General features: G+C 35.3%; 1 protein-coding gene across 1 annotated transcript in view; it reads right to left on the bottom strand.

The window, feature by feature from the left end:
• Positions 1-12,367: 12,367 nt before the first annotated feature.
• Positions 12,368-14,573, bottom strand: part of insyn2ab (inhibitory synaptic factor 2Ab) — a 39,239-nt gene continuing 37,033 nt past the window's right edge. Inside the window, 2 exon segments of the mRNA XM_058748449.1 lie at positions 12,368-13,637; positions 13,738-14,203. Of these exon segments, the coding sequence (XP_058604432.1) occupies positions 14,020-14,203 (184 nt within the window). The 3' untranslated portion in view covers positions 12,368-13,637; positions 13,738-14,019.

The following is a 14,573-nucleotide window of genomic DNA, read 5'->3' as shown; positions in this document are numbered from 1 at the left end:
ATTAGTAGTTCATTTAGAAGGATTTGGTAATATTTGAGTCATTACTAGTGGGTTACCATGATCTTAATTTTAGAATTAATTATTCATTATGCATAATTCACATGAATTATGAACCTGTATAAAGTAGTTCATAGGAGTTCTCAGGATATATGAAAAACAATAGTAGTTATTGGTTAGCTAATAGTGAACTACCAGTTTCAACTTAGCGTTATTACTTAATAAATCGTTAATCAGAGTTTCTTGTTAGTTAATAGTAGTTACTACAATGTTAATAGTGCATTAGCCATTTGTTCCTGTGTAGTTATTCCTTAACGATGAAACAGTATTCTAAAGTGTTACCGTTTCCTAGTACTTGGTTACTGTTGCTTGCACAGATAAGCTACAGAATGTTCCCTACAAATGAAGAGACTCTATGACTCTATCCCTTTTCTGGTATTTTTCTTTATAGAAATTAAATTATGTGGTATTGTGATTAAAAACTGCAGAATCTGCAACTCTGAAAAGAGGCAAATATTTTCACAGTCACCTGAAAACTGACATCTTAAATGACCTTACTATGACCTAATTTAATATCTAAAACTACATTTGCCTAACATTAATATATTGATATTAATTTGCCATGGAGAAAATGTACTGTAGATGCCCATCTTCATGTTGTTCACTGTAAAAAAATTAAATTAAAAATAAAAATTTTATATATATATATATATATATATATATATATATATATATATATATATATATTATATATTTCAAAGTTGTAAACAAACCAGATTATTGGACTTTGTGTTCTAGCCTATTTCAGTATTAAAAATAAATGTAACATATAATATGCTATTTGCTTTCTTTGTAATTATTAACATTTACTAGGAATTTCTGAGTGATTTTTTTCAGTGAACATGTTTATTTGAAATGAGGTGTAACAATTTCAAAACTCAAGATTTGTTTAAAAATTTCAAATCAAGGAAAACTATTATGTATATCTTATATTTTTTGATAATTTCTGTAAAATTCTCCAAACTCACAGAACTTCTAGACTTGCACTTGAAAAAGTGGTAGCACTTTACTTAAAGGGATAGTTCACCCAAATATGAAAATTCTGTCATTAATTACTCACCCTCATGTCATGGCTACTCTCCAAAATGGCGCGAGGAGACAAATTGTTGAATAAAGTGTTTTTTTTTTCTTTACGCACAAAAAGTATTCTCGTAGCTTTGTAAAATTACGGTTGAACCTCTGATGTCACATGGATTATTTTACCGATGTCCTTGCTACGTTTCTGGACCTTGATCATAGTTATTACATTGCTGTCTATGGGAGGGTCAGAGAGCTCTCAGAATTCATCAGAAATATCTTAATTTGTGTTCCAAAGATGAACGGAGGTCTTGCGGAGGTCCTTACAACATGAGGGTGAGTAATTAATGACAGAATTTTCATTTTTGGGTGAACTATCCCTTTAAAGCCTTGTATATATAATGCATTATAAAAGTAGTTTTAATGCATTAATTATGCCTTGTAATGCACCTTATAATGCATTGTGCAATCTCATGAATAAATGTAACCACAGTTAATGCATTATAACACTTATTAATTCATTGTTACACTATGCATTTTAAATTTGGTGATAATTATTTACGACATTAATTATAATGCATTATACCCTCTAATAATCCTTTATAACGCATTATATAAAGGCTTCAAGTAAAGTGTTACCGAAAAGTTACTCTTAAAGCCTGTTCACACAAGGACAATAACTATAAAGATAATGATAAAGATATAGTTCTAAAAATCGTTCAGTATAATGATAACAGCTACAGTATAACGATAAAGGCACAGAGAAACGATATCGTTGGAATTACTTTCAGAACTATTTTTCCCGCTAATGAACGATAAAAACATGGACACCCAATCAGAATCAATCCTGCTATAATGAGCTTGAGAATTTAAAGTAGCAGATAGAATAAACAGACAATATCGTCCACTGTACACTTACAGTATCTTTATACCAATCGTTCTTGGTGTGAACAGGCCTTAAGGCAAGTTAGTTCACTCTGGTGCCATTATGTTTTCTAGGTAATACATGCTCCTAACTGGATAGGGAAATACAGAATTTTTGGTCAAAATGATGTTTTATTGATATATTTAAAATCATCAATAAAATCTGACAACATCATTTTTGTTTATCTCAAATCACAAAAAAAATCAGGTTGGTCCAGTTAATGTGCATGTGCATTTTAGAATAAAGAAACAGACAGTTCCTCTGCTAAAAAGACAATTGGCTCATTTAGCTGAATGGTAAGACTTACTGTGTGTTATGATTTCTCACATTCATTCACTTTCCAGTGAGTGGTACATTTCTGATAATATTGATGGCAAGAGTTGCTAATGTAGGTTAAAGGCTATGCTCAGAAAAGGGTCAATTGTATGGGGTTGGGGACAGTGTGGCATTAAAAAGACAATATACTATCTCCAAAAGCATGTGCTGTTTTCCATGTGCTGCATATGGCTATGTGTCTCTGACCACATCCTTTTGCATGCATTATTTAGCATATTAAAAATGTCTCAGCTGCTGACTGGCCTGGCAGATTGTCCTCTGTAGTGTTTTATTAGATGTCACAAATACTGGGGCTGGACATATTTAATTAGGGACTGGCACTCTGGCTAATGGTGCAGTGCTCCCTGCTTCCTCACTGCAAGAGATGTCAAACAATGACTTTACAGAGACTTACCCATCTATAGGGACACAACTGCAGGAACAGACATCAAAATAACCTGCACAGAGAACCTATTCACTGTAGATAACATCTGCTACAAAAACCTTAAACTGTTCTGATTTTTTAGTTGTGGTAATTTATGCATTTGACCTGAAGCAATTAGAGTCAATAAGCCCATGTATAATAGGATGTTTTTTTTTTTTTTTTTGCCTTCTGCAATAACCATCTTAGGTCAGTATGAACTTAATCTCTGCCCCAGGCTGGTTTATCCTCACTGTAAAAAATTGTTGTAGTTTCTACAGCAAAATTTTACAGAATTTTACTGTTTAAACATTTTACAAGATGTAGCTGTCATTCGCAATGCATTATGGGTCAAATAAGGTTTTACAGTTGTTAACAGTATATTTCCATGTCAACTGTAATTAATTTACAGGAAGCAGGTGTTGTCACTGTAGCTCCTGCTTTTTACACTACTTTACTGTAGTGTGGCATTATGGGATTGCGCGCGCATCATTCAAATCTGAAATCCAGGGACTGGAGCAGTGCCAGAACGATTGAAGATTAGAGGCTTTATTCATAATTCCTGGTAAATTCACTTAATTTTACTTAAGAAATATATCCTTTTTATATTTATTTAAGTGAATGTATAAGCGATATCATGTTGCATTAGCCTGCTATAACCACATTTAGACAAGTGGCCTTGGTAACTTATGTGCAGTAAGTTAAGCTGGAAATTGCTATTATAGCATAGTTAGGCTGAATGCTGCATTTTTCTCATTTTGGCAGTTTAATTTTCTTATTGAGAGCATTTAAAGTAGTGTTTACCCAACTTTTAAGGTAATGCCCAGTGTGAACGATTGTCATAGTAACTACTATCTGTCGAAATAACTGACGAACAGCAAAATATGTGAAATTTCATTTGTTTATATGTTTTCAACTGTCCCATATTGACGTGACATCTTACTATAATTAGAAACTACATGTAAATGAGAAATTGTGTCTATTGCCACTGTAGTTGTACTCGACATTAAAGCTTGTCCGGGACAATTTTATAGTGAAAGACATCTTTAACGTTGTATGCCCGATTGGACAAGTTAGCCTGATTAAAACTTGATTGAAAAAAATAACTAGGGAAGCATCGAAATGCAAGACTGATTCTGATTTTATTACATTCAACATAAAAACAAATAACCTTAACGGCACACATAAACTCACGGAAGAAACATGAGGTAAATGTTCAAACTGTTGAGTTTATTTATAACATCTGATATTGTTAAGTAGCATAACAAGTGATCTGTTGCTAATTATCACGATTGCAAATGTTACATAGTTCAATAAACAATTAGTTAACATTAAGTTACTTACTTTTTATACACAATATTGACTGTTATGCCATGGTCTGTCTGAATACTCGATTCTGATTGGCTGGCAGGTGTTGATTAAATTCGTTGAACTGCACAGGTAGTTCCAGGTCAGTTTAATCACGTTCTATATTAATGCGCTTCCTATAAACATTGGTAACTATAGTAACATACAGTTGCAGTTAAATAGTAATACAGACAAAAATAACCGCCATTTTTATCGGTCCAGTCAAATATTGCAGCGCAAATATTATTAACATCTTTAATATGTGAATGCTGGCAAATAACCATGGCATAAATGGGATAATCAACGGCTAGCTGTGCATTAAACGATTTGAATGCACTTTGTGGAGGCAACCACCCTCCGCTGCGCGTCGGGCAGTTCTTCAAATCGTTTAATGCACAGCTAGCCGTTGATTATCCCTTACTTATTCTATTTCACCATCAAAAATCGTTCCAAACAAAGATCAAAGCAAAACTCAGCGGTGCTTTTACTGAATGATTCAGCATTCTGAACGAATCGGTTCAATGAATGACTCAATTGACTCACTCATTAAATTATTTGCTGCCACCTAATGGTGGTTTAGTTTCACGTTTAAAAAGTATCATTGCATTTTTACAACATCTCTTATTTGTAATTTCAAAAATTAATGTAAAACATTAATGTCATAACACAGTTGTAATTTTGCATTATAAATTATATAATTTGATTGGTGGTACAGTTCTACAATGTATTATTATAATTGAATGTAAGAGTTTGTTTATTTTAAAATATATGCCTTTTTGGGTGTTCATTTTGGTCTCGTTTATGTAAATGCATTTTTTTTTAAATCACAAGATAATTTTCATTATTTCTTGTAGGTGCAAAGAATAGCAGCTGATGTGGAGAAATGTTTCATGCTTCAAGACTCTCTGAAGCTGATTATATTAGGTAATTTATTAACAATTTTTCAGTAGCCTACTTATAAAGGAAAAAAATGTTTTAATAATGCAATGAATGCAAAGAAAATAATGCAATGTCATTGTCAAATATGTTGGTATTTTTAGTAATTTAGTAAATAATAAAAGTAAAAAAAAAAAATCTTACAAACTTGACTTTTAATGGCGTAAAATTTTTGGAGAAATGCCAAAAATGAATGCAATACAATAACTAACCTTAAACCATCACACTGCCTTGTTGTGAACGTGCCTGCTTGAGCGACCGGAAGCTGGACATTTCAGTTTATAAAGTTTTAAGAATCTATATTTTTCTTAAACTAATGCATCGTTTTGCTTCAGAAGGCCTTTATTAACACCCCGGAGCCGTGTGGAGTATGGTTTTATGATGGATGAATACTTTTTTTCAGATTCAGAAACAGGGGCACCATTCACTGCAATTATACAGATTGGAACAGACAGGACAATGTCGAATAAAACTCCAAATGTGTTCGTCTGTAAGAGGAATGTCAGACATGCCTAGGATGCCCTGAGGGTGAGTAAATCTTGGACTAATTTTCATTTTTGGGTGAACTATCCCTTTAAGTATATATTAACTAACAATACTAAGATTAATACTAATCAAAGAAAGAACATTCATTTGGGAGTCGGTCATTGTTCACGCTGTCTGTTTTTGATTCACTGAAAGGAACCGAGTAGAGTAATTTGTTCATGGAACAAACTACACTGGTCGCACTCTTTGTTTTTGATTCACTAAAAAGAAATGTCTCAAAGCCATTCATTTAGGAATCAGACTACACTGGTTGTGCTGTCTGTTTTTGATTCGCTAAAAAGGAACTGACTCACAGAGTCCTTAGTTTGTGAATGAGAGTACACTGGTCTTGAGGTCTTTTTTTTTGGATTCACTAAAAAACAGCTCAAAAGAGTAATTCGTTCAGGAGTCAGATAACACTTGTTGCGCTGTCTATCTAAAAGAACAAAAAAGAACACTTTTGAAAGAGTCATTCATTTGTGAATCGAGCTACCCTGAGTTTTTTGGTTCTGAGCCATACCCAACCAAAAGATGATTAAAAAGTTTAGGCTGGTTTAAAAGTTGTCTTTTTCTCTTGTTATATTTCATTCATCGCAACACACATATATTTATGAATTATTTTATTTATTTATTTTTTTTGTGAGAGTTTTCTTTTCTGATATGTAGCAGATTCACAAGATTTCTCTAAGTAAATTTCTCTTGTAAGTCCTTAAACCCAATATCCCATATGACATTCACACATTGGAGCTGTAATTTCTTGTGCAGATGATCAACTCTGTGGAGAGCTGAGACATAATCAAATTAAGTTGGCCTTTATAAGGAGAATGATTACTAAGCTTTAGAAAATCCACATTCAATATGTTTTTACAGCAGGACCATAGCTAGAGCCTTACAGGGGTTTACACCCTTAGGGATGCAGTCATCAATCTTTTGTGTTAACATTGAATTTTCCCATCTAATGGGAACAGGCTTTAGCTTATTGTTCTTGTGTTTTCTTGGCTCTAGGCCAGAGCTCTGGGAGTAAACCTGTTCATTTTGATCCCCACTGCCTATCCTTCATATACTAAGATCTGGCCCCTAATGTCCACTTATCGACCGCAAGAAGCGGCCAGGCCCCCTTCACTCTTGTGAGTGATGGTGAAGAAAATAGATGGCTCCTTCCAAGTTTCAAATGGACATTCCTCAGTGTTTGTGCTCCAGAGCGAGATCTCCTGCTGAATGTTTAATACGAGTAAACATTGAACCAGTTTAATTACTTTGTTCATTAGCCACCAATCCTTACTTCCAATAGTTATTTCCAGCATACAATATGATAAACAATTATAAAGTTAACACATTGATTTCACATTGCAGCTGTTTTATTGCATTTTTCTGTCTGCTTTCTAAAAACGGTCAAGAGTACATAGTTGTCCATATTCAAGTATGGTGGCATTTTTTAACCACTGTCCTAACTAACTAGATGGTTAATGCTTCTAGTGATGGAGCACTTGGTTAGTGCACATGTCTCGATCTGAGACTCAGGTGGATGGATGAAACATAATATTCATCCACCTGAGTCAAAAATTATGATTTCTGGGTTAGCGTATGCTGAGAGGGGGCTGATACTGTGGCTCTGCTCTGGAGGTCTTTTTGGATGAGTTTTGCAGCTGCCGGCTAGCAGGACTGGAAACCACTGAGCAGAGAGAGGACAATATCCAAGGAGCTTTTTTTCCCCTGCAGATCAGTGCCATGCATTATTCATGCTTTATCTTCCAAGCTTAGACCTGCGCCCTGGGCCTTTAGACCGGTATGATCCCTCCATGAAGTACAGCTAGAAAGTTTAGGTCGTTTCTTCTGTCAGTTTTTGTGGGACCGATTCTAAAGCTCTAAATCAAACTGAAGTGTCCTGACCCCTGCCTTCTAGCACTTGTGGGGCACGGCGGCGTGAAATTGTACAGGCTTTAATGTCTACAGAGACTTTCAGAGGCTATTAACGCCTTGAAAGCAAAAACCAAGCTGTTAGTGGCTTACTGTAAATAAACACACATTTAGGGTCAGATGGGAAAACGGATGGCAGTATAAACATCAATATTATGTCCCTCGCATTCTCACATGACCTTAACCTGTCATTTATTTCCCATTCTCTTCCACTGTGGTACAGGATAACAGAAGCACTGTGGTGTTACAGTCTGAGGCCAATATGATCACATTTGCCTCATGACACAACAAGGCAGGTCTCATATGTGAGAATTGAGTTATTAGAAAGACTCTGTTTAACTGCTCCTCTGATTCAACATTTCAGCCCATTAGTCGCTAGTGTCCTATTATGTCTCTCACACCCACAGTTTCATTCTCTCAGTGATTAACTCCCCTTACAAAGCAGAGAAACTCTTGCACTCTGTTGCACTCTTTTTGAAGATATGCACAGGGTGTTATTAAAAAGAGAGATTTTAATTCATTTGTTTGCTTTGCATTTCAATCAAAATCTGATATACAAGTGAAATCACTTACTTGGAAGAAAAAAATTATTACTCTGAGGTTGCTCTATGGAGAACTCGCAGTAATGGAGTTCTCAGTTATGTTTCCTTTAAAAGCCAATTTGACTCTGCCGTTCACACAGAAAGCGTTTTTCATTCCGTTTAAAATTCCTCAATGGTCATGTAAATCAACACCCTTTTTACCTTGTCAAAAACAGCTCTGTTTACAGCCACCCCTTTCGGTGCATGTCTCTTTAAATGATAATGAGCAACTGCTCACTCCACCCATCTCTTCCATTTTTTGTGTATTCGGTGGCGTCTTACCATCAAAAACAAAACTTAATCCACTGCGTCATCAGTGGCTCTAATGTGGGGAGAAAATGAAGACTCTTGTGTCTACTTTTACATCCAACTACAAGACATTGTTGTCACTACAGCTGCTCGAGTGCGGAGAAAATGGCAGACAGCATACAGCTGACTAAGGGTGCAAATATGCTAATACAGGACAGTCTGTCAGCAGTTGTGGGTGGGGCCTGAGTCCCGTATTAGCATAAAATCAAAATGGCTTGATAATTGATACTGTTTCTGTTTTTTTGAGGATTTTTATCAGTGTAGGGTGGTTGTGTCCACACACTGCTAAGACACATTTATATGCAAAGAATTTTGCATCCAATGTCCTCTTTAACCATTGTGTCTCTTTTCTTTTTCTTGCAAGCAAATGTGCTCACTGTATGTCATCTAATAAAAAAGTTTAAATATGCATTGTGAGACCCTGCCATCTAAATTCCTTTGTATTATGTCTCACATTTTTAAGAATGTGTATTAGCATTTAAATATACAGTTATCGCTAAGGAATAGTAAAAAAACACAATGCAGAATGCAGCGTCTCGCTCTTTTGACAAAAGCGCTGCTGCAATACAGCATAATGGAAATTGAACGCGGCGAAGTCCCATGACCAGCTTGAACACGAGTCTGCATGGGGAAATCTTTCACACTCACACAAAACTCCTGATCGTGAGGACTCCTTATGTATAACTTGATTTTGTCTGTGAAAATTCACTGAACAAATGTAAATGTGACTATAGCTTAAGACTTAATTTTGAGACTTGATTAATGTCTTATTACTGTTTGCAACATTGCTGAGTGAGATCTGGGGTTACTGAGGCATTTATATCAGTAGACAAATCTTAGAAGCAGAAAAATTCTCAGTTTGCTCTGCATGTTTAAGTTAAAAAATAGATATTACAGAGATCTCAGTGTTTTCTGTGGACAACTGTTCTTCTACCCTTTCAAATCTCTAGTCAAATCAAAGTAAGTTGCACTTTGCTGAGTAAACCATCTTTTACAGCTGCAAAGCTGCTCAATCTCACTGATGGCAGTTCCTCATATCTGCTCAGCCTGTATATCAGTGTAAAACAGGAGAAAACAGGTTACCCGCATTCACAAAAAAGCAGTGTTCATATACTGAAGGGATAATGCTGTATTTTCGCAGCACTGATGGTGTATATGGAGATCCGGACAGGCCCACATGGCACCGATGCAAAGTAAGCATTTTACAAGTGGCTCTGGTTCATGCACACATTAACCTTAGGCTGTAATTTCCATTAAAGCTCCTCAACCTTCAGTTGTCATAGAAGTTCTACAGGCCTCGCTAAGTCCACTGCTGAGTCTGAGTGTCCTCATAAACATTTGAAGGGTTGGGGGCACAAGCCCCGGCTGCTTACTTTTAAAGCCCGCTAAGCTCAAGTCCTCTATCATTTATTAATGAGCTCTTAGGAAACCTTGAATTTTTAAAGCAGTACGGGATGGAGATTAAAATTTAGCCCAAACCGGTTGTCGACAAGCCCATCCGGATTTTGCTGACTAGCTCTCTCTCTCTCTCGCTCTCTCCTCTCTTGCAGTTGTAATTACTCCTAATGCAAAGCTTAATTTATTAACGGAAGGTGCTTTGAGCCATTCGGTGTATAAATGCTCAACCTGTTCCTGCTGTGTGCAAGACTGTGTTTACTGTGCATTTCATTTATGCTGTTCCCTCTTGCTCCCTTTTTTATGTTGTTTTCTGTTTGCCGATGTAGGGAAAATCACTGACCCTGGCTACACCTCATGTCATGTAAGTGTTTTCCCTCAGTATTGCAGACAGTCTGGGTCTCAACAGCCATTGCAAATGTTATGAGGATGCTGCTTTCTTTACAACTGCTTTTAACATGCTCATATTTAGAGAGTTTCAAAATATGGAATATGTAAATTATACACAGTCATTTCCTATTAAAAAAACCCAAAACTGACTATACAGAGTAGAATATTAAGATCAGATGTTAAAATTCAGCTGCAATTTAATGTTAAATTTAAAGTATGTTGAATTTATAATATAAATGTAATTAATAATATGCATAATATTACAAAGACAACATGTTGTTTCCTAATTTAAATAATTCGTTTTTATATTGTCTCTGATCTAAGGCCAAAACAAATGATTAAATTATCTAGAGATAATTTCCTTAAGGTTTTTTTTTTACTGTTTACTGTTAAAACTAGGACTGTCAATAGTATAAAATGTGATCTCATATAATGATTTCCAACCTTTTTATAAATCAAAATGAAATTGTAATAATACTGCATTTGTTAAATGTTTTAAAAAATGTTTTAAACATTTTTAATTAGTATCTTAAATTATCTTTTGACAATATGCACTCAAAAAAATTAATTTTCTCAAATTTGTTCGAAAACTCCCTGGTTTATGTTATGTAGAGATGTTATTCTATGGTTTACAATTATTCGACAGTCTACAGTTATTATTCTGAGGTCACAGGAGCAAAGCGGGACAACTTTTCAGAGATAAATCTTTCTTTTTAAAGGCCAGTGGCGAAATATGGATTTTGTCGGACACAGGAGACGCTCAAAGCATGAGCAACTATTGGGAAGATTACAGTCACTCCATACGCTATATAAGATTTATCCTCAGCACAAACCTCTTTGAAATGAGATCCAGTTATCTGCTCACTGGTAAAATAGTTTTCTGCCACCATCACAATCCTTTACAGCCTTAGTGTTGTAGTTTTGGAAGGAAAATGTAAGAATATTTCCATGAAAATGTGTCTGTATGCCTCCGTTAAAGCAATAGATCACCCAAAAATGTAATTTTGCGGCAACTTTTGTCACACTCATCCAAGATGCAGATGAGTTTGCTTCATCATCGGAATAGATTTGGAGAAATTTAGCGTTACATCACTTGCTCACCAATGGATCCTCTGCAGTGAATGGGTGCCGTCAGCATGAGAGCGGATAAAAACAAAGTTTAAAAACATAATCCACAAGTAATCCACACGACGCCTGCAAATTTATAAGCAAATTTAGCATTAAGACATTTTGTGTGTCGTGTGGATAATTGTGATGTTTTTATCAGCTGTTTGGACTCTTATTCTGACGGCACCCATTCACGGCAGAGAATCCAATGGTGAGCAAGTGATGTAAAGCTACATTTTTTGTGCTGATGAAGAAACAAACTTATCTACATCTTGGATTACCTGAGGGTGAGTGGATTACCTGAGGGTTTCAGCAATTTTACATTTACAACAACTATTGTTTAAAAAAAATCTAAATGAATCGCCTATTAATTCCAGAAAAAATAAAGTTTCTGTTATGTTTAACATAAAATCAGCTTATTTTAAGGATCAATGAGTTTTTTTGTTCTTGTAAACTTCTGCAAATCCTTTTTTGTTACCCTGCACCCATATATAATAAATATATATATATATATATCAATCAAGACTCTTCTTTCAATCTGTTTGGAAAGATTGCAAGGACACAAATCTGCAATCAGTTTTCAGTGTAATTTTGGTCACGACTTCCATGTGCTCATCAGCTTAAGTAGCAACTGTTATCAATATTAAAATAAGGCTGTTTGATCAGAGAATAAGTGCATGCAAAGTCCGGAGAGATTCGCTTGTAGTCATATCCCTACCATGGGTCAGCAGAATTACATTCGCCATGTTTACATTAGTTATGTTTGCAGAAAGAGTTCAGAGGAATATTTCATCCCTTGAGTCAAAGTGACTGACAGTATCTTGGCAGCAGGTGTTCTACTGGAGGCCATCCAATCACAGAGCACGTCTGTGGAGTGTGCACCAAAGCTGAAGCCAATCAATTTTAGAGAGAAGTGTTGCAACCATCTCATCCTCCAGCTGAGTCCTGTTCAAAGCACTATTCAATCATCTTCATGAATTGAGTATCACCACCGCAATGCACTTTGCAAGAATCCCAAAGCAAGCCACACTCCTTTGGTCTGACACTAAAGAACGTTCACGGGAACAGGACAGTAGAGTCATATGTTGCATCGGTTTCTTTATTGTAAATGCACTGTGGGTAGAAACTGTATAAAATGTAATATTGCACAATATAAATCAATTGCACTTTCTCAAGGTATAATGATGCATTTGTGTTATGCTACAAGATTATGCAGGTACTGTGCTCCAATTAAACAACAAGATACTGTGACCAATAATTTTTTTTTGTTTGAACATATTATTACTTTTAAATATATAGCCTATAGTTATCAAAAACACCCTCCAAGTATGAAGGTTCTTGGGCTACGAGCTAAATACAGTGTTTGGCACTGTAGTGAAGACATTAGACTTGTGAATATCTAACACAAAGACTCTTTAAAGCTAATAAAATGCTAAGCACAGTTTGTATATACATAGCCCTCTAATAGGTTACCTGCATTATTATACTCCCCAATTTGTGTTGTGATCATCTCATTACTTTGCCTTAGGTGGGTAAACAAGCACAAGATTTCGGTGATTGACTGCCATCATATTAAAATTTAATTGAGCAAATGACACGTCAGCTTGAACAAAGTGGTGTGTTTTATAGGATAGAGCCTATTTCTATTGTTTTGTGTTCTGTATGTGTGCACTGTCCAACCTATAACACCAAATAATGATCATCTAAACAGATTTGAGGTGTTCTCATATTTTTTTTCCCACCATGGAACATATTATCTGTAATCTCCAGCCAATTCTCAAGCATCTTTATGAGTCTGAAAAATATATTTACTGAAAAATTGACCTGGGGTTTACAGTATGTTGTAAATACAGCATCATATTCCCAAGAAAATAGTTTCAGACCTGAACATCTGCACATCGAAAATGTTTTTCTTATTCCAGAAATATTGATGGCCCATTATTTGAAGTAGAAATCTATATAATTGAAAGACAAATCACCGTATTTTCATAAATTATTATTATTAATTTACTTTTTTTGAGAACACCAGTGTGTAAACCCTTTTTACAACCTAACCATTTCTAATTGTGCATTCTCGACATTTTCCAGAAAAATATCTCTACAAAGTCATTGATTATTAGTGCATGCAGTCAGCTGATTCTGCAGTACTCACTAATTTAATTTCATTAATTTTATTTATTCTGTCATAGAATGATAGTCAATTTTGAGAGACTTTGAGAAAGAAAGAAAGAAAGACTGGGAAAGAGACAGAGGTATATCTCAGCTATCAAATATACTTTATAATTCTCAAAAGTTTGTGCTTTGCTGATTAGATGTCTTTGATGTTCGGCTCCAAAGTAGTTTTGTGGCAAACTAGCGTTTAGCTTTGAAGTTTCTTGTCGCCTCTGCAGGGTCCCTAAAGTAAAATGGGATAAATGTAGAAAGAAGAGAGATCTCAGTTAGACACTGGAAAACACACACACACAGCGCAACAACAATCGTCCCTGTTCTCTTACCTTGCTAACTTGACTAAACCTAAGGATAATTGTGTAATTCCGTTGAAAAATGTGAGATCAGGTGAATTCAGCAGTTCCCAAACTCAGAGGGTTCATCAGAGGGTCATGATTAGAAAACAACTGTTATTCCTCTCTAAAATCCTGTCGCTCAGTGGATCCCGTGATGCATGTTCCAAAACGGTGGCTAGCAGTGAGCACTTCTCCATATTTATCCAACTAGTCAAGCAAATTCCACTAGAATTAGCTCGTTTGTGATGGTTTCAGGGATCCTGAATCCATATGTTAGAGGAACCAGAGTTTCCATCGCGCATGCTTCTTGGTCTCAGTCTTGGACTTGCGTTTGGGTGTAGAGGTGAACACCTCGTGTGTGTAAGGCAGAGAGGGGTAGGACGGCTCTTCTAATGGACACAGTCTCTTCATTAAGGGCTGCAGTTTGTCCTCTTGAAGTTTAAAATCTAGTTCCACACTAAAAGAAAAAGAGAACATTTTAGGTGATATCAAAACATATCAAAACAGATTACACAGAATTGTCTGGATGAGGACCTAAATTAGTCCAATTAAAGTCAACAATAAATCAAAATTGACACCATTTACTTTTTTTTTTTTATTAATTTTCCTTATCTTATTGTGGATATTGCATCAGCAACCTCCTAAAACTCTATTCCAAAGTGCATCGATGTAATTTCTTCATATTTTTTCATAGTGCAATAACACCTCAGAACCAACTTTCCTTTTCCGCTGACACTACTTAGTCTGTGTTTTGATATTATTAAAATAATATAATATTATTTAGAAATGTAAATATATATTTTTTAAAAACTGTAACTGTTATATTA

The sequence above is a fragment of the Onychostoma macrolepis genome, chromosome 17 (assembly GCF_012432095.1).
Source record: "Onychostoma macrolepis isolate SWU-2019 chromosome 17, ASM1243209v1, whole genome shotgun sequence".
In the NCBI taxonomy this organism is placed as follows: Eukaryota; Metazoa; Chordata; class Actinopteri; order Cypriniformes; family Cyprinidae; genus Onychostoma; species Onychostoma macrolepis.
Note: the sequence above shows the minus strand (reverse complement) of the source record. Positions and strands in the feature narration are given on the sequence as shown.